At 38.8% G+C, this 21,003-nt stretch overlaps 1 protein-coding gene across 3 annotated transcripts in view; it reads left to right on the plus strand.

The window, feature by feature from the left end:
* The window catches only part of MAP4K5 (mitogen-activated protein kinase kinase kinase kinase 5), a 99,442-nt gene that overhangs the window by 29,756 nt on the left and 48,683 nt on the right, over nt 1–21,003 (plus strand). For 2 of the 3 annotated variants that reach the window (XM_055132907.1, XM_055132908.1), the window contains exons 4-9: nt 7,455–7,545; nt 7,978–8,042; nt 8,850–8,905; nt 13,568–13,615; nt 13,702–13,744; nt 15,342–15,414. In XM_055132907.1, coding sequence (XP_054988882.1) covers nt 7,455–7,545; nt 7,978–8,042; nt 8,850–8,905; nt 13,568–13,615; nt 13,702–13,744; nt 15,342–15,414 — 376 coding nt within the window. Of the gene's footprint in view, nt 1–7,454; nt 7,546–7,977; nt 8,043–8,849; nt 8,906–13,567; nt 13,616–13,701; nt 13,745–15,340; nt 15,415–18,382; nt 18,444–21,003 lie in introns of those variants that run through there. The other variant, XM_055132909.1, reaches the window with a different exon arrangement.

Consider the following 21,003-nt stretch of genomic DNA (forward strand, 5'->3'; position numbering starts at 1 on the left):
TCTTATTATATTGGCTTTATGCAATTTTTTGAAAAGGAAGTTTAGCAAAGAATTAATATCTGTAGATTTTGGTTCATAATTAGTAGTGATTTTATTTTATTTTTTTTTTGGCTTTTTGGGTCACACCTGGCAATGCACAAGGGTTACTCCTGGCTCTGCACTCAGGAATTACTCCTGGCGGTGCTCGGGGGACCATATGGGTGCTGGGAATCGAACCCGGATTGGCCGAGTGCAAGGCTGTCGCTCCAGCCCAGTAGTGATTGTATTTTAGTGCATAACAAAGATAGAAGTAGTCCTTAGGAAATAAAGTTTTTTTATACTCTATACATAAATTTTAGTAGTTTCACTTATTTTTATCATCTGTGTTTTAGTTTGAGTGCTTAAATTGTTACTGATTATTATTTTATAGTTCTCATTTTATTTGAATTAGTTTTTCACAGACTGGAGCGATAGCACAGCATGTAGGGCGTTTGCCTTGCAACCGAACAGGGTTCGATTCCTCCATCCTCCTTGGAGAGTCTGGCAAGCTACCCATGGCGTATTCGATATGCCAAAAACAGTAACAAGTCTCACAGTGGAGACGTTCCTGGTGCCCAATTGAGCAAATCGATAAACAATGGGATGACAGTGCTACAGTCCTACAGTGCTAGTTTTTCACATTTAAAAATTGTTTCTTTTCATACCAAGTTTTATATAGAATTTTTAGTTAGAGCATCAAAGTAGATCGTTTGTTTCTTTCTGAAGCAAATATAAGGGTATGTAAAAATGTAATATATTCATAAATATTCCCAACATTAAATTCATATTCTTCAAATATTTGTGGAGATAGCTTTATTTTAAAAATTAATTCTTAAATAAACTTTTTAAAAATTGCACCAAAGCCAATATAATATTACAGTACTTCTTTGTATTGGTTTAACAGATGAGCTGGTTTGGAATTGTATTTGGACTTAAGAAGAGAATTACTTGCCAATATGAATTAGAAAAAAATTTTACATCTGTTAAAAGATAAACAATTCTTGGGAAAAAAGAGTAAATGAAATTTCAGCTGTAAACTTACTAAAATTTTTGATCCTAGTTAAAATAAACTGATATTAAATAGTGATTCTGTAGTCCTGAATTTTATTGTAGATTTATCTGTTTGCCTTTGGTAATTTAAACGTATTTAAAATTTTATTGAAACGGATTGCTTTTAAGGCTCTTCCTAATGCTCATAAAAATTCTAAAGTGTTGGGCCAGAGAGATTGTACTGTCGCTAAGGTGCTTACCTTGTACATGGTTCATTTGGGTCCCCCAAATCCCTAAAGGAGTAATTCCTGAGTGCACAGCCCAGAGTATGTCCTGAGCACCACCGGGCATATCTGTTTTGTTCACTTTTCCTCCCATTTTTTTACTTTATTCTTTATTTCTATGGTTCTGGGGATTGAACCCATACTTGCCTCACCTGTGAAGGGCAAGTGCTCTTCTACTGAGCTACATCCCTACTCGTTGAGTAGCTTCTTTTTTTTTTTCTTTTTGGGTCACACCTGGAGATGCCCAGGGGTTACTCCTGGCTCTGTACTCAGGAATTACTCCTGGCAGTGCTCAGGGGATCATCTGGGATGCTGGAAATCAAACCCAGGTCGGCTGTATGCAAGGCAAATGCCCTACCCGCTGTGCTATTGCTCCAGCCCCTTGACTAGCTTCTTTAATCAATCAAAACTTCTGGGTCTGGTTTGGTTCTGTTTCTCTATTTCTGCTTTTGCTGCCAGTGCTTTTAGTGTCATGCCTCAGAAATCATAGCCAAAATCAGTGTCTTGAAGCTTTTTCTTTGTATTTTCCTATGGAAGTTTTATAATTTTGTATTTTGCCATCAAGCCTTTAATGTCCATCTTGAGTTTTGTTTGTTTTCTGTGGTGAAAAGTACAGGTCTGACTTCATTCCTTTGCACTTAGATATTTGGATTTTTTTGTCATTATTTTTAATTTTGTTTTGTTTGGTTTTGGCGCCCTTGTCACAGATCATGTCATCCTATAGTTGTAGGATTTATTTAGACTTCTTTTCTAGTTCATATAGCTATGTGTCATCTTTATGCCAGTACAACAGTGTGTTGCTTACTGTAGCTTTGTAATAGGTTTTAAATCAGGAAATGTGAGCCCTACAGCTTTGTTTTTATTTATTTTTTAATTATTTTGGCTATTAGGGGTCTCTTGAGATTCCTTGTGAATTTAGGGTGATTTTTTTTCTATTTCTTAAAAAGAGTCAATAAGTGTCATTGGGATTTTGGTAGCGATTATGTTGAATCTGTACATTTCTTTGGGTAGATATTTTAATATTGTTTTTCAGTCCCTGACCATCAGGTATTTTATAAAGCATCTCTGTTGTTAGGTTTATTTCCAAGTATTTTATTATTTTTGATGTTATTATAAATAGGATTACATTCTTAATTTTGTATTCTATATGTACCTTCTAGTGTATAGGAATATAACAGATTTGAGGTGAGTGGCGCCATGTGGCTCCTGGGGTTCAAACCCAGGGCTCCTGCAAACAAAACACTTAGACAAGCTCTCTGAAGCATCTCCCTAGTCTCCTCCATAACTGGTATTGTTGTGTCGATTTTGTACTGTGTAGTTTTGCTGCAATTATTTAGAATGTTTTTGTGGTCCTTCAGGATTTTCTACATAGAAGATCTTGAGATCTGCAGAGATAATTTTACTTGTTTTGCATTTTGGATGCTATTGTGTCATGGGCAATGTTTGCAAAATATTCAGTGAAAATAGATTCTGCAGTAAGAGTCCAACTTGCATTAATATAACTATAGGGCTGGAAGAAAACATGCAGATACTAATTTTGGGTGTCTTTAGATTGTGAATGTATGAGTACTTTTAATTTTATTCTTTATACTTTTTTATACTGGCTGACTTTTCCTAGATAGGCATATTAATGTGATAGATATTAAGGAATAATAGGCATTAAGGGCAGGGAGAGATAGTACAACCAGTAGGGCAATTAATTGCCTTGCATGTGGCAGACCCGGGTTTGACTCCTGGTACCCTGTGTGCTCCCCTGAGCTCTCCATTGAGTGTTCCCAGAGTGCGAAACCAGAAATAAGCCCTGAGCACTGCTAGGTGTATCCTTATTCTTGGTGGTGCGAGTACAACCATGTGCAGTGCTGTGGTTCAAATCTGGACTTTCTGCATGCAAAGTACACTCTCCACTCTCCAACCCCTTGAGCTATCTCAATGGACCACTAGTATTTTTTTATGAAGCTTTGCTCAAGCGGGCACCGGTAACATCTCCATTGTGAGACTTGTTGTTACTGTTTTCGGCACATCAAATATGCCACGGGTAGCTTACCAGGCTGTGCCGTGTAGGCAGGATACTCTCAGTAGCTTGCCGGGCTCTCATTTTTGCAAGTACAGTAGAATGTATATACTTTTTGTTTTTTTGCTTTTTGGGTCACACCCAGCAATGCACAGGGGTCACTTCTGGCTCATGCACTCAGGAATTACTCCTGGCGGTGCTCAGGGGACCATATGGGATGCTGGGATTCGAACCTGGGTTGGCTGCGTGCAAGGCAAATGCCCTGCCCGCTGTGCTATCACTCCAGCTCCCAAATGTATATACTTTTTGAATGTGTGTGTGTGTGTGTGTGTGTGTGTGTGTGTGTGTGTGTAGAATATTTTGATGGTATTAGTTAACTTTGTAGACTTCTGTAAAATATTGTCACATTAATGTCACATAAATTTTAGGGACTTAACAATTACAGTAGATTTTGTGCTTAGGAAACAGACTGCTTTAAGTAGCTCTTAACAGGATCTACTGCTTGATAACTTGAATAACTTTAAGTGGGCTACTAAAAATTGGAATCAATCTCAGGGGAAGGAAAGTGAATGAAAATCACCCGTGCAACTTTTCTGCATGGATAGGACCTCCCAGTTCAGGGAGGCAGCGGGTCGGGGACACTCCTGGTCATACTTGACCAGCTGAGCTGGTCATTATTAGGCCCAAGGATGTGGTGCCGGGGATTACTAGGGCCACCCTGGCAGTGCTCAGGGCCTCCAGGCCCAAACCCAGTGATAATCAGGAGTCCATGTGGTGTGGGTGATTGTACCTGGGCATGGCACATGCTGGGCTTGTGCTTGTAACCCCTGTACTATCTCCTGACCCCACCTGTATAACTTTTTAAAAATAAGTATTTCTATCTTCACTAAGCTCCACTTCCAGACTCCTTCCATTTTGTCTCTTTTTAGCTGGTCCTTCATTTAGGTCACTTCAGCTTGAGCATGATCTCCCTGCTTTCATCTTTGATATTACTTCCAACCCCCCTCCTCCCATGCACCATGCTGAGTATGTTCTCATCACAATAGCTACAGCAGTCTTTCTAAAACTAAAATAAGATCCTGGACTCACTTGTTTAAAAATGCTCAGAAGTTTGCCATTCTGCTCAGAAAAGAATTCCAAATCATTGAATGGGCAGAAAATTAGTGGCTTAAAAAAAAAGCCATCATCTCCTCTGATCTCATCTTTACCACCTTTTTGGCTTTATTAGAAACATTGGATTTCTTTCTATTTTCTAACATGACAGCCACACTCCTGCTTTTAAGGTTTCATGCCTGCTGTTCTTTGTGCCAGGAATTCTGTTCTATTAGGTACTTGTTTGACCTCACAGACTTTTCAGATTTTTCAAGTATCCCCTTGACAGAAAACTCTTCCTGACCACTCATTCTTTGAAAAATAATGTTTAGGTTCATCATTTTCTATTCTAAGCTTTGGTTAATTTTTCTTCTTTGTGTTTAGTTCTTTTTTGGGGGAGAGGGGGCACATCCAGTGATGCTCAGGGGTTACTTCTAACTCTGTGCTCAGGAATTACTCCTGGCAGAGTGTGTGAGGCTACATGAAGTGCTGGAGGTTGAGCCAGAGTTTGCTGCATGCAAGGCAGATGCCCTATCCACTGTACTGTCTTTCCAGTCCCACTTTGCACTTCTTTTTTTTTTGTTTTTTTTTTTTGTTTGTTTGTTTTTTTGTTTTTTTTTTTTTTTTGCTTTTTGGGTCACACCGGGCAATGCACAGAGGTTACTCCTGGCTCTGCACTCAGAAATCACCCCTGGCAGTGCTCAGGGATGATTTCTGCACCCCATATGGGATGCTGGGAATCGAACCCGGGTCGACCACGTGCAAGGCAAACGCCCTACCCGCTGTGCTATTGCTCCAGCCCCCACTTTGCACTTCTTGACATATGTGTTTTATTTTCTGATACCCTTACCCCCAGAGAACATTGGCTCTTGTTTAAATTTATATCAACACATTTCCAATGCTTAACATAAAGTCAGCACTCAGTAACTATTAGCTACACAACAACCTCATTGTTTAATGCTGTTAATTCTCTGATCTTGTGATTTATAAGAATTAATGTTTTTTAGGGGCTGGAGTGATAGCCCAGCGGGTATGGCATTTGCCTTGTACGCGGAAGACCCGAGTTCGATTCCTCCACCCCTCTTGGAGAGCCTTGCAAGCTACCGAGAGTATCTCGCCCTTACAACAGAGCCTGGCAAGCTACCCATGGCGTATTCGATATGCCAAAAACAGTAACAACAAGTCTCACAATAACAGTGGAGACATTACTGGTGCCCGCTCGAGCAAATCGATGAGCATTGGGATGACAGTGACAGTGAATGTTTTTTAGCTATTGAGAGAACCAGATAAATTTTTCTTGTATATTTGGTCTTCATTCAATAGTCCATACTCCCAAAGCCCTTGAGAGTTAAGGGTCTCTTGTTCTGTGAATGAGACGACCTTTGGAAAGAGTCAGTGATGAGACTGGAAAGTTGCTTATGTGAAGAAGATTGGAGTGTCTCTTGCTTCTACTCCATCCCCATTCCCTAACCTTCATGGAGGTGAAGGAGTCCAGGGATTAAGTTCAGGCACTAATGGCCTATGAGTTAATCAGTCATTCTCATGTGAAGAAGCTGCCTCCATTAAAATCTCAAAAGGCACAGGGTTTGAACACAGGGCAAGTTCTCTGTCCTTTCCCATACCTTTCTATATGCATCTCTCCCTTTTGGTTATTCCTGAGCCTTTGTAATAAATTAGTCTTCTGGGGAGTAAATGTGTTTCCTGAGTTTTGTGAGCCAGTCTAACAAATTAATCTAATTTGAGGAAGGGTCATGAAAACCTGATAGCTAGTCAGCTGGAAGCACATGATTGAAATTAGAAATATCAGGAAAACATATCTCTGATTTATATGAAATTTTTTTTTGTATGGTCATGTAAGGCTAGTTTCTGAGTTTTTCCCTTTGCTGTGTATATTTTTCTAATATGATTTTAAGTTGGGTTGGAGCGATAGCACAGTGGTTGGGCGGTCGCCTTTCACGCAGCCAACCCGAGTTCAATTCCTCCGCCCCTCTCGGAGAGCCCGGCAAGCTACCTGTGTGTACTGGATATGCCAAAAACAGTAACAATAAGTCTCTCAGTGAGAGACATTACTGGTGCCCGCTTGAACAAATCGATGAGCAACGGGATGACAGACAGATTTTAAATTAGTTTTGTATCCCACTGACTGTTTTTTACTGTTTTCTGCTTCCCTTTGCTATTGTGACAGTCACAGACATGCTTAGCTATGGGAATCACACATCTGGTTATTTTATTCACCAGATTGAGCCAAGGTGCTATCAGGACCCCACTGTGCAGTTGTGGTTCTTGTACACACTCTGATTGCAAGTTTCCACTGGGGGTCCCTCTGGCTTCACATGTTTACCAAGGATCACACACTTGGCCAGAGTTTTGGTGCCTTTTTGTGTTTGGGAGTGGAGTTTGGGCCACACTCGGTGGTGCCCAAGGCTTACTTCTGGCTCTGGGCTCAGGGATCTTTGCTGGCATTGCTTGAGGAATCATGTGTGGTGCTAGTAATCAAATTGAAGTTGGCTGAGTGCAAGGCAAGCACTTGAACCCCTTTAGTTTAACCTATTGTGCATTTTTCAGGAGGCCACAAAGCAGTGCACAAGAGGATCTAGGTTTTGATTCCCCGGCTCCAAAGTGTCCCCCAGCATAGTGGATCTTGAGCACTGCCAAGCTTAAGCAATGCCACCATCAGTTAGCTCAAACTCTGAACATCCAGGCCCTCACTACCAGCCGTGTGTCACAGGGAATAGCTCCCATTGCCCCCTCCCCAACCTGTCCCTAAGCACCGCAGAGGAGGCACCAAAATAAAGGCCAGGGTCGGGGATAATTCTTGGCATTGGGGTAGAGTTTTTGCTAAACATGTTGGAAACACTGAGTTTTACCCCTAGCACTGCATGGCTCCCACCCAATTGAGAACTGCAAGGAGTGACCTGTACCTGACCACCTCTAGCACTGTTGGGATACATGGCCCCCTACACATTGGCTTCTAGAAAAGTCTTTCTTCTTGCTTAACCGCATACATAGAAACTCAGAGTGCAATGTGGTGATCAGGTTGCTTTTATTATGTTTTTCAGGAGATGATTTTTCTTTGATTCAACAAGAAATCTTTATGGTTAAAGAATGTAAACATTGCAATATTGTTGCCTACTTTGGAAGCTATCTCAGGTAAAAATAAAATGCACCTGCCTTTCTCATATTTTATATTCTAATTTCTACTGTCTTTCATTCTCTCATGTAAGTTCTGTTAAGTGTATACACTTTTTAATTGCCTAAAGTTTCTCAATTTTTATTGAATTGTTTTTATTAAATAATTTTTATTGACAGGGCTTATACATTTCCCAACAACCTTTGTTGAATATTGCAATTACAAGAATTTTATTTTATAAAGTTGAGCATATGCTAAATCATTTAATTTGATAGTAGCAACACTGAAGTTCATAAGCTTTTCTGTATCTTGTTGAGAGACTACCAGGGCAATTTTCTGTTATGCATTACTGTCCACTCTAAACCTTTGCATATAGAGGAGTGAAAACCTTTAGAGCATATCTGTGATGGAGAAATATTAGCTAATATAATATTTTTTCTTTTTCTTCTTAGCCGGGAAAAACTGTGGATTTGTATGGAATATTGTGGTGGTGGATCGCTTCAAGATATTTACCATGGTATTATTAATCTAACTTTACATTTCAAAACTGACTTTGACTATAACAATTATTGTTTGACTTTTCCAGTTTACCTGGAATATTAGTGTTTGATTTTCAGTTTTACATTCTTTTGCTTTACTACTGGTACATTGAATAAAATAAATCTAAATTTCCATTTTTGTCACTTATTCAAATATCCTGCAGCCTGTACTGGGAAATCCAAGAGAACTTGTACAATCCAGATTTTTCCCCTCTTTTCGGTGGGGTGAAAAGCTTCCTAAGCAGCGCCCAGGTGGTCCAGGGCCCTCTGCCAGCATTCAGACAGTTTTAAACCTCTACCTTTTTTTTTTTTCTGTACATGGCTGTAAGAAGTCATTCAGTAATATATTTAGAAGGTTTTTGAACCTTTTTTTCATGATCTACAAGCTGACTTTATTTAACTTTCGGAGACTACTAAAACAAGCAACACTTTCAAACTGCATCATCGGTATTGGGGAAAAACAGTCTTTGTATCTCCAGACATTCATTGCATAGTGCTTGGGCGACAGCCACTTTGACTGCACGGCAGTTAAAACAGATGATAGATCAGCAACTGTTCATTAAAATCACTAATAAAATAGAATTAAACCCTTTATTTTTAACTTGAGTCTATAAGTCTATGATGGTAGGCGGGGTTGGTGGTGGTGGTAGAATTAAATTATCTTTACTGTCCAAAGTGTTCCTGCTGATTTGGGGTGGTAGACATTTTTAATCTTTCATTAAAAAGTAGACATTTTTAATCTTTCATATCAAATATATAACAGTCATTTTTTTCTTTCTTTCTAGTTACTGGACCACTATCTGAATTGCAAATAGCTTATGTGTGCAGAGAAACTTTACAGGTACTGCTTTTGTTTACATAGTTGAAATGGCAATTCCTGGGACTGGAGCGATAGCACAGCGGGGAGGGCGTTTGCCTTGCATGCGGCCGACCCGGGTTCGATTCCCAGCATCCCATATGGTCCCCTGAGCACCGCCAGGGGTGATTCCTGAGTGCAGAGCCAGGAGTAACCCCTGTGCATCGCCGGGTGTGATCCAAAAAGCAAAAAAAAAAAAAAAAAAAATGGCAATTGCTCTTTCATAGTTCAAATGATCTACTCCAAAGTAAAAGAGTAAGCCAGGGGCTGGAGTGATACCATAGCGGGTAGGGCGTTTGCCTTGCACGCGGCCGACCCGGGTTCAAATCCCAGCATCCCATATGGTCCCCTGAGCACCGCCAGGAGTAATTCCTGAGTGCAGAGCCAGGAGTAACCCCTGTGCATCGCCAGGTGTGACCCAAAAACCAAAAAAAAAAAAAAAAAGAGTAAGCCAGATGATTTTTTTTCTTGTTATTTTAAAGACTCTCACGTTAAAGTATTGTAAGGCTAGTTATTTCTTTCATAAATGAGTCACAAAAGTTTATTTAAAAGAATGATCTACACAAAGTTGATGTTTGGTACTCTTCATAGAGGCTTGTCATCAATTGCTTTAGAGCAGAGGAAAGCCAGAAGTGTAAATTGAGTCAATCTCTAGGCTTCTTAGTTGTGTTAAGTTGTCTTAGCTTTTCCTTCAGTTTTATGCGGTAAAAGCAACCTGCTTTTGCACCAAGACATGAGGGCTTTTATCATTTCTCCTGAAATGAGAATTAGCATATCCTCAATTTCTCTGAAAGCATAACTGATATGTTATAGTTAATAAATAGTAGTAGGATATCTTCAAGATTGGTAAATGTAGTATATGAAGATTTGCTATTTCACAGCCTGTGAGAACTGTAATATTTTAAAGTAGGTTGAGAACCTTCAGTATTTCTCCCAATTTTATTTTTAGTGCCCCTGGACTACTCATCAAGAAATTAGCTATTGCTTTGTTCATGAATTTTGCTACCTTTAAATTGAGATACTAAGTGTGGGTGTGGCCCCCAAATAGAAACTTCTGAAAAAAAGGAACAGAGTGCCAGAATTGGGGGGAGGGGGTGGGAAGACCTAAATAGACTCTTCCTGATAAAATACATACTTTTGTGAAGACACAAATAGGCCAAAAGTTTTTAAAAAGTCAGGGATATCACTCAGTAGTAGAGCACTTGCCTTGCAATTCAGAGACCTTGGGTTTGGGTCGCAAGCAAAAAATAATCAAAATCAATCAACCACAATATCCCGTTCATCACCGATTTCTCCGGCGGGCCCGGCAACATCTCATTTCGTCCTTTCCCTGAGATCTTAGGAGTCTATTTCAACTTGGCCCTCCTAACGATGTTGCACTGGGGGCTCTTCAGGGTCAGGGGAATGAGATCCAGCTTGTTACTGGATTTCGCATATGAATACACCATGGGGAGCTTGTAAGGCTGTCCCATGGGGGCAGGAAACTCTCAGAAGATTGCCAGTTTCTCCTAGAGGGAGAAGTAGGACAAAGATATTGCGAGGCCGCTTGCGGCCACGTGCTTCTGAGAGCTTGCTTTTAAGTTTCTCTCTGGATGTTGGCCATTGATGGGATTACACACACCTGGGTTCCTCTGCCGGTACCTTCATGCATGAGGCCTGTCCAAACGTGTAGAGAGGAGCCTCCAGTATGGCTGCAGCTAGGTTCCAGTGGTCTTCAGCCGCCGGGAGCTTGGGGTGCGGTGGGGAGGGAAGCTGGAGCCCATCCCCTCCGAGGGGCCCCCGGGGAAGACAGCCAGGCGTGCGGGCAAGAGACTCTCTGCATCACTCTCTTCTGAGAGCTTGCTTTTAAGTCTCTGGATGTTGACCGTTGATGGGATTACACACACCTGGGTTCCTCTGCCGGTACCTTCATGCATGCTGTTCGGACAGGCGTCATGCATGAAGCAAAAAAGTTTTTAAAACATGTCATACTAACTATTCAAAAGAAAGCTGTAATGGCAATACTAATATCAGACAAAGTAGACATTAGAGCAAGTGTTATATTAAAGAAGTAATTTTGTCAAAAGGCATGAGGACCCATGTGTTGTTGCCCCTAAGAAGAGTTTCAAAAACCTTTGCAAAGCAATAGAACTAAAAGAAATATAGACCAGTGTACAATTATAGTCAGATATTTTAGCATCCCTCACACAATCCCTAAAGAAGAAATAGAAAACCAGTAAGGATATGGAGAATCACATACTCAAACCACTTTTTCTATCATTCTTCTCCAACGATTACAGAATATGCATACTTTTCTAGTGTCAAAATGTTCCACATTTTGGGCCATAAAACACTCTCAGTATATTTTTAAAAGTTTAAATCAGGGACTAGAGAGATCATATAGTAGATAAGACACTGCCTTGCACATGGCCCATCTAGATTGGATCCCAGTACCCAACATGGTCCCCCTGAACCCACTAGGAGTGAGCCTTGAGCATAGACATATGTGGTCCCAAAACAAAACAAAAAGGTTTAAGTCATACACTGTATATTCCGTGATAATTTATTTTCTTAACTTAAGAGAAATATTTATGGAATGTATCAGTCTGTGGAGGTAAGACACTGTTAACTATTTAACAGGTCAAGTGAAAAATTAGAAGAGAAACTAAAAGGTATTCTGAATCACATAAATGGAAACACAGCACTTGGGATGAGATGCAATGGAAGTGGTATTGTTAAAAGGAAGGAAGATTTTACTGTGTTATCCCTATATTTAAAAAGCAAGTTCTGGGGGCTGGAGCGATAGCACAGTGGATGGGGCGTTTACCTTGTAGGCAACTGACCCAGGTTCAATTCTCAGCATCCCATATGGTCCCCTGAGCACCACCAGGAGTGACTCCTGAGTGCATGAGCCAGAAGCATCGCCGGGTGTGACCAAAAAATCGAGTTCTGAAGCCAATATCCTCAGCTTTCATTTTAAGAAATTATAAATAATAGAAGCAAATCAAACAAAGAAAACAATAAGTACAGAGTGGGAATAGGTGAAAGGCAAAAAATATAAAATCAGTGAAACCAAAATCTGATCCTCTGAAAAGATCAATAAAATTTATGCCAGTTTGCTTAGAAAAAAATAATGAGAAATCACAAATTACCAGTATTAGGAATGAGGGGATATTATAACAATCTGTAAATGTGAAACGAATGCAGGATTTTTCAGTACTCCATATTATGAACAGTTTTATGTTAACAAATGTACAAAGAGTTTTTCCTAGAATGCAGTGTTGATTTAACAGTCAGAAATCATTTCAGGTTGACTAATTAACAGAAAAGAGAAAAACCTACATGATCATCTGAAGAGACAGAGCAAGTGTTTAGCAAGCACTTGAAAATTTCATTTTTGTAGGAACAGTTAAGCTAATTCTAAAATTCCTTTGGAAATGTAGCAGACTTAAAAATATTAAAATAGCATTCTTTTGGGGGGTCACAACGGGCGATGCACAGGGGTTACTCCTGGCTCTGCACTCAGGAATTACCCCTGGTGGTGCTCAGGAGACCTCATGTGGGATGCTGGGAATCGAACCTGGGTCGGCCTTTTGCAAGGCAAACGCCCTACCCACTGTGCTATTGCTCTAGCCCCTAAAATAACTTTCAAAAGAACACAATTTGAGAACTAATAGTAGCAATCTCAAGTCAAATAAAATTGTTCTGATCAAAACACAATGATACGGGCATAAGGTAGACAAGTAGTTGAATAGAATAGAAGAACTAGAAGTAAATGCACACACATACATGGATTGCTGATTTTTGGCAAAGGTAAAAAGACAACTTAGTGGAGAAATCTTAAACTTTTAACACATGATATGAAGATAGTTGAACACCTGTATGTTAACAATTTTAGCATATGCATTCCACATGTAGAAGTTTACAAATTTTATCAGAAACTAAATATAATACCTAAAACCTAGAAACTCTAGAAGAAAGCATAGGAAAAATGTTGCCACCTTGAGTTAAGCGAGGCATTTCAGTCATAGCACGGAAAGCATGATCTATAAAATAAAAACTTGGTAAGTTTCAGTTCCTCAAAATTAAAAACATCTGTCTTCAAGAGACACTGTAAGATAGTGAAAAGACAAACTGGAGACTAATAAAGATGTATTAGCAAGGAATCTCAAGAGCTGTGAATAAAAGAAGCCATTTAGTATTAAAAATATATACTATATGAGTTGTGTTTACATGAAATTAGATAGAGGCTCGAGAGATGACTTCAGCGCATAGTAGTGCTCTTCCCTTGAACCCCCTTTTGTTTCCCAAACCCATTCCGAAGTGATCTCTGAGCACAGAGCCAGTAGTAAGCCCTGAGCACCTCTCTGGCTATGACCCAAAAACCAAAAGATGATCAAAAACTAGATAACTCAAAGCCAACTTATGATTTATTTAGGAACTCGGAGAGGTATCAATATGTCCATTATTTTGAATTGTGATGGTGATTCTTTTTTCCAGAAAATGAATAAGATACTTAAAAGTAAACATTGGTTAATAAAAGAAACTCACTTAGGTTATTTTTACAACCTCCCAAAAAATACTGTATTCTTTCTTAATTCAGTAAGAGTTTAAGTATAAAGTGGTCAAGTTTGCCATTTTTGTTAACTTTTTTTATTTTTACTTTAGGGTCTTGCTTATCTGCACACTAAAGGCAAAATGCATAGAGATATCAAAGTAAGTTTGTTTAAATTGTTTAAAATATTAATTTTATAGGAAAAATTATGATGCTAATTTAATAGTATTTGGTTTTTTGTTTTTAGGGTGCAAATATTTTATTGACAGATCATGGTGATGTAAAATTAGGTATGTTATTTCCAGTTCCTAAAAGCTATTTTGAAAAAATTAAAAGTTCAGTTTTAAATGAGCATTAGACCATTTTATAAGAGACACAGTAATGTTGCTCTTTTGACCCAGTAATTTTATTTCTGGGACTCAGTTTAAAGTTTTAATCCTAAAAATGGAAGAATTTTTGGAGGATGAGGGCTACTCAGATAAGTACTCGGTGCTCAGGGGTTGCTCAGGGGCCGTGCTGTGCTGGAGATTGAACCTAGGCTTCCTGCATGCAGAACATGTTCTCCAGTCCTTTGCGCCATCACCACAACCCTCATAGAAGTAGTAATCATAAAATTATTTGTATTAGAAAAATTGCAAACTCGGTTTCAGAAAAGAGTGCTACATGATAACTGTACTTGTGGAACTTTAGTTATTGAAATTAAGAATTAGAGTACAATCTGAATGGTGGTTATTCCATTGCATCAGGTGAATTGTATATATATTTCATTTTGAATCATTTTGAATCCAAAAGATTATATACTGGGCTGGGGAAATAGTTCAAATAATAGCACCCTCCCCACTGTACTATACTATCACTCTGGCCCCTGCATTCCATTACTCTAACGCAACTAGGCCAGCATTTTGGTGCTATTAAATTTGTCAAACAGTATTTTTATTTTTATTTTTTTTTGTTTTGCATGTGCTACAAGGCCCTGTGTTCGATCCCCGTCATCACTTGTCCCACCCTCGCTGCAGCACTACTAAGTGTAGCTTCTGGTGGCTTTTGCTCACTGCCAGGCCCAAGATCCACACTGCCAGGCCCAAACCTTCAGGCTGAGCATTATCAGGGGTGTGGGGCCCCCACACTCCTGACAATGTGGATGATGTCCCCTATATAAAGGAAGAAGTAGATATAAATTACGCATAGGAAAAGAACTTTTTAAGAAATTATGTTTCAGAGCCAGAGAAATAGCTACACAGGCTGAGCATATGATTTGCATTTAGGGGATCCAGGCACAATCTTGATCACTACCCTAAACACTACTGGTGGTGACTCCTGAGCACTGAGGCAAGGAGTAGCCACCCAGAATCAGCAGTTGTGGCCCCAAAACAAAAAAAAAAATAAGAAAATTACTGTTTGACAAATTTAATAGTCAATGGCCTTATTAAATTTAATAACACAATGGCCTAGTTGTGTTAGAGGTAATGGAATGCAAGGGCCAGAGTGATAGCATAGTACAGTGGGTAGGGTGCTTGCTTTTCACGCAGCCTATCAGGATTTGATACCAGGCTCCCCGAATGGTCTCCCAAGCCCTGCCAGGAGTGAAACCTGAGTGCCGACCCAAGAGTAAGCCCTGAGCACTGATAGGTGTTACCCCAAAACAAAACAAAAAAGAATTCAGGTGGGTGTTTTGTGCTTTGTTCCCCCAAAATTCATCAAAATAAAATGTGTTTTATTTTCTTTCATTGAGTTTGGTTATAAAGAAGAGATTTGGGTGTTCCATTTATATGCAGTTCTCTAAGTTTGCTATTAGAATTATTTAATAATGCCATGCTTAAGGGTTAAATTTAGAAGTAGTTTTACTGAAAAAAAAATGAAATATTCGGTTTTTTTTTTGTTCTTCAGCTGATTTTGGTGTTGCTGCAAAAATAACAGCTACAATTGCTAAGAGAAAATCTTTCATTGGCACCCCTTATTGGTAAGACATTATGATTCAATTTTGTGCCTTTCCTGTTTTCAACATTCATAGTAGTCAATGTTGATACAAAGTCACCTTTTCCCCCATAAGTTTGAACTTTTGCTTTATGCCTTGATAGTCTTAGTTCTTATTATGCTAGGGAACTTTGATGCTCATACTTATTGTCCAGCTTTTCCTCTGCTGAAGTGCTAATCATTCTGATAATCCCTGAGATCTTGTATTGAGAGGAGTCATTGGTGTGAGATGTTCAGATAAATGGGCGTTAGGACATTTTCTTGTTGTTTCCTTACCCTTTCTTCTAGTGTTACTTTCAGTTTTAATCTTGAACTTTTCTTTCTGATTCTAAAAATTAATCCTACTCGTAGTACTTCAACAAGCACCCTACTTTTGATTTACTCTACCAGTCATTGACAAACTAATCTTTCTAAAACAGTGCTTTTATTATTCAAGTCACTGGATTGAAATGGACTCAAAAGCACAATAATAAACCTTCATATGTAAAATAATTTAACATTATAAAAGATAACATTAAAATTTATGTAAAAAGTTGGACTCTTTATATGGTGTTGAATTATCATTGGAAAAATGTAAAATTACTTTTATAAAATAGCACTAAAATTATGGAAATAATTAAATATAAAATTGCAACCTAAGGAGCTATTAGTGACATTAAGAGTTGAGTAACCCTGGGGCCAGTGATAGTAGTAAGGTACTTGCTTTGCATACGGCTGAGACAGACTTAATCCCTAAAATCATATATGGTTCTCCAAGCCCCATTGGGAGCAATCCCTGAACCAGAGCCAGGAGTCAGCTCTGATTACCTCCAGGCATGACCCCAAAATCAGAAAGAGTTGAGTAACCCTTTCTTGGCATAAAAACAAAATTGTTAGAAGAGAAAATTGAGATTTTTAACTACTTGAATATTTAAAATTATAGGGTCTGGAGAGATAGGTAAGATGTTTGCTTTGAACTGTCTGTGGCCAACCAGTTATACATGTCTATCAGATTAAATAAAATTAATTAAAAGCAAGAAATTTTAAAATATTACCAGCTTAAACCTCCCAGTACTAGTTGTAAGGTTCTTTTTCCTGGGTTTGCATATTCTGAACAGTTATTAATTTATCATGTTGCGTAAAGTAAGCTAGAAGAAAGATAAACACAAGGTAATTTCATGTATCTGTGGTATATAGAATGCTGGATGAGGAAATGTATTGTAGTGCAGGATACCTAGATCACTCAAACCCAAGTGGTTAGACAGGAGGACAGAGAAGGAATAAAATCGAGGGGGGATGAGGAGAGGAGAATGGGAAGTAGTGGTTGAGCAGTGGTCAGGACTTCAGTTATATTGGTGATATAGATGAGTGCTACAGTCATATATCTAAAACACAGACTCAACAAAACTGAGAATATGAGATCTAAGCTGCAACCTCTGGAACTTTGTAATGTGTCTGTCAAGTTGAAAAGTGAGGTTAGGGTGGGGATGGAATAAGGGAACACTGGTGGAAGGAAGTTGATACTGGTGGTGGAATTGATGATGAAATACTAGATGCCTAAAACTCAACAATCAGTAACCTTGTAAACCACAGTTCCTTCATACAGTTAAATTCAAAAGCCAATTCTTGGCAGTGGGAAATGTATACTGGTAAAAGGATGGGTATTGGAACATTATATGACTGAAAGCCAATCATGAACAACTTTATAATAGTGCATCTCACTGTGATTCAATTAAAAAAATAAAATTTAAAAAACCACACACACACAAAAATATTACCAGCTAAAATATGGCAAGCCTTTGATATCTTTAATGTACAGGTTCTTAAATATTTCATTAGAAGCAGATTATAAAAATATCATGAAATATTAAAAGGATGTCTCCCAGTGATGACCAGAAATGGAAATTAAATGAACCATGCCATTCTTTTCATGCTAAGTTGGAAAATTTTTGGAATCATGGGTATTATTTATTATGCATTATCAGTTATTAATTATTATACAGTAAAAGAAATTGATAGACTAGTTTTGAAAGATACTTGGCAATAATGTTTAGTTTTCAAAGGCAGTTTAGATACTTGGCATTTAATTTTTGGTGTGTTTGTATTGCCTCTCAATATATCAGAGGCACTACAAATTTTATGTGAAGAGCATTATCACAGTACTTTAATAATAAAAAATGTACACTGGTGGTTTAGGCCCTGTGTTCAGTATATCCTATACCATTACTCATCTCAGGAGCTTTGGGTATAGCCCCTCTAAAAAAATAGCCCTAGGGGCTAAAGAAGTAGTACAGCAGGTAGGGTACTTGCCTTGCATGTTGCTGGCCAAGACTTAATCCCTAGCACCTCTCCAGATGGTTCCCCACCAGGAGGGATGCTTGAGTACAGAGCCAGGAGTAAGCCCTGAACACTGCTCAGTGTGATCCCCCTAAAAAATAATAAATAATTTAACCCCTAATTATGAAAAATTGAGGGAAAATTACATATGCATCTTTAACCATTACATTGGTTAAAGATAATATGGGCATTCATTATAATTAATGGAAATAATTGCCAATAAATATAAAAAAAACAGGGATCAGTGAGATAGTAGTACAGCAGACAGAGTGCTTGCCTTGTTTGCAGCTAACCCAGGTTTGTTCCTCAGCACCACTTTTGGTCCCCTGATCTCACTAGGAGTTAATCCTTGAACACAGAGCTTGGAGTAATTCTGGGTGTAGCCAAAACCAAACAATTTAAAAATAGTCTACCATATTAAATATTGTAAAATATGAACTCAGTGAGTGGATTCCATGATATACCATTAATCACAAAACAGATTAAGCATAGTATTTCTTAGTAATAAAATGCTTTTTTTAATTTTGAAGACGTATGTTTTAAATTTATGGAGAAAATATGTGAAGCAGTAACTGTTTGGGATCATGTTTGACTTATTTTCTTTTATAATTTTTTGTATATTCATAAATTCTCTTTAGTCAGCACACGGCTTTTAACAACAAAAGCTCCAATAATATTGAATAGAAAGTTGAACCGTGGGTGAGTTAGACTACATCTAGCATTTCCTTCATTGCATGCCCATTTCCTTCCTCAGTTTGTTTTGTGACTGTCCTCTCCTGTGAACACTTTTGTGGTTAAATTGTCAGTTCCTTTTACCCTAACTATACCAGCTATTCTTGCCTCCTTGATATACGCTTCTTCTGTGTCTATCTTAATTCCTGCCCTTACTTAAAGAATGGCATACGTTATATCTGTCTTCTCATAGTTCATTTTTCCACAGAGCCAAAAAATGGATTAGCCCTGGTCATTCATGGTGCTCTGTTAGCCTCCACTGATTCCAGTGGACAGAGATAAACCCATGTACTTCCTCTGGGTTTCATCTTAGCTGCTTCCCTCTATGAAATTTTCTTTCAGTCATCTTAGGGTATGATGATCATTTTCTTCTCTTTACTCCTGTACTTATTACTATAATATTACTTACATGTAACAGTTACCACTAGATGTTGACATTTTAGCATATATATTATATATCCTTTGCTACACCTAAGTTGAGAGACATTGTGTTATGTTTTTGAAAGCCACAGTGCATATGAAAGCAACTTTTACTTACCTATTGGATCTTCAATATAAATATTCACTTTAAAATAGTAATCATTAAACAAATAAACTATTTGCCCCTAGCAGTAGCCCTAACGCTGCATAACTTGTTTGGTTTTTTTCGGGAAGAGAGGTGTGGGGACTTTCTAAAGGATATTCAGGAAGCCTGGAGACCCCTCTTGGCAACTCCTGTCAACCAGATGAGGAGTCTAATACAAGCGCCCAAGGATTTGCACCTGGTGTTGCTGGGGGGATGGGGACCGTGAGCTGAGACACAAACCAGTGTTGACTGCATACATAGCATGCACCTAACCCCCTGTACTCTTGTTCTAGCCCCTGAGTTTCATAACTTCAGATGCCATTATTATTTTTTTTTTCAAGTTGTAAAAATTTATTTATTTATTTTTTAATTTTTATTAAATCACCATGTGGAAAGTTACAAAGTTCTCAGGTTTATATGTCAGTTATACAATATTCAAACACCCATCCCTTCACCAGTGCCCATATTCCACCACCAGAAACCCCAGTGTACCCCCCGCCCTCACCCCCTACCCCCTACTGTATAACTAATGAATTTCACTTCATTTTTTCTTTACCTTGATTACATTCCATAATTCAACACAAAACTCACTATAGTTGACATAACTCTCTCTCTCTCTCTCTTTTTTCTCTTTTTCCTTTTCCCCTTTTTTTTTTTCTTTTTCCCCCTCATCCCCCTTCCTGCGCCTCATAGTATGGTGTACGCCACGCCACGTCGGCCAGCGTGGGGCTTTTGCTTAGTTCACAGTCCAGAGGTGGCTGCTACATTAAAAACCTTCAATATTTTCAACAAAAACTTACTGTTATTATTTGGAGTTTCCCCCCCAAGTCAGACCTGTTCAAATGGAACCAATTCACATTGCTGACAATTATAAATGTTAAGTGCTGCGTCCGCGCGGTTTTGGATTTCTGTATAAAGTCCAGGGAGAATTCTGCCAGAAATTACATAGCCCAGCTCACAGTCCCAGTGCATTGCTGTAAGAAGTCTCTGAATTCAAAGTCTTTAGGCGCAGAGGGTCCGATTCGCGCTCAGCGGCTCCGGGTTTATCTGGGCTGAGGGCGTGCCGGTTACACCCCCTTCCCATGAGTTCCTGGGAGCCCCCAAAGTAAAATCCGAATACCTGTGGGTCTGGAATCAGAAGATGGCGCCTGCCACATGGTGCCGCCAGCCCGCCGCTTTCCATGCAGGAAGACAGGGTGGGGGGGGAAAAAAAAATCCACCCCCAGCAGCACCGAGTTGTAGCCCAGTTTGGTGTCCCAATGCATTGCTCTCGGGTGCTGCGCTGGATGCCCGAATGTGTTACATCAGATGCCATTATTATAAGCCACTGTCTCCCAAATAATTCCAACAATTAAGTAATTGGAGCATCATCACTCGTACATATTTATTAGTTGTTTGGTAAAAGCTTCACTTCTTTATCAGCTAGCATTTGACAGATTTATCTCTTTAGTCAACACCTTCCTTTCTATCCCCTCTACCATTACAGAAGTCCTTTGTGTTTTGTCCCATGCAGTTTTGAAATAGTCGTCAAACTCGCTTAACTCTGGTTTCACCTCTTCAACAGTCATTCATTTTGCTAATTTGCTCTTAAAGTGGAATTTTTTAGTGGGTTTCCTGAGGTTCATTTCCCGAATACTTTGTAAACCCTCTAATTAGTGGTGCAGGACCAATTCTTTTCTGTTTTTTACTTATTATAGACTGATACTTCTGTCAAATAAATTAATAGTGAAATAGGGAAAAATCATATTTGGATGATGTATTTTCATAGCCTATTAGCAAGCAATATATGGCCATGGTGAAAACCATGTAACTAGTCTACAAATTATATATACATTTGAGTAGCAATGTCCTGTCAACTCTCTAGGGGTTCCTTGGTCTCTTCCTGCCCCCTATACTTATTTATACTCTTGTTCAGACTGCCTACTCACCTTATTTTTTCTTTTTTTTTTTTTTAACTCATTT

This window comes from Sorex araneus, chromosome 3 (genome assembly GCF_027595985.1).
Source record: "Sorex araneus isolate mSorAra2 chromosome 3, mSorAra2.pri, whole genome shotgun sequence".
Taxonomy (NCBI): Eukaryota; Metazoa; Chordata; class Mammalia; order Eulipotyphla; family Soricidae; genus Sorex; species Sorex araneus.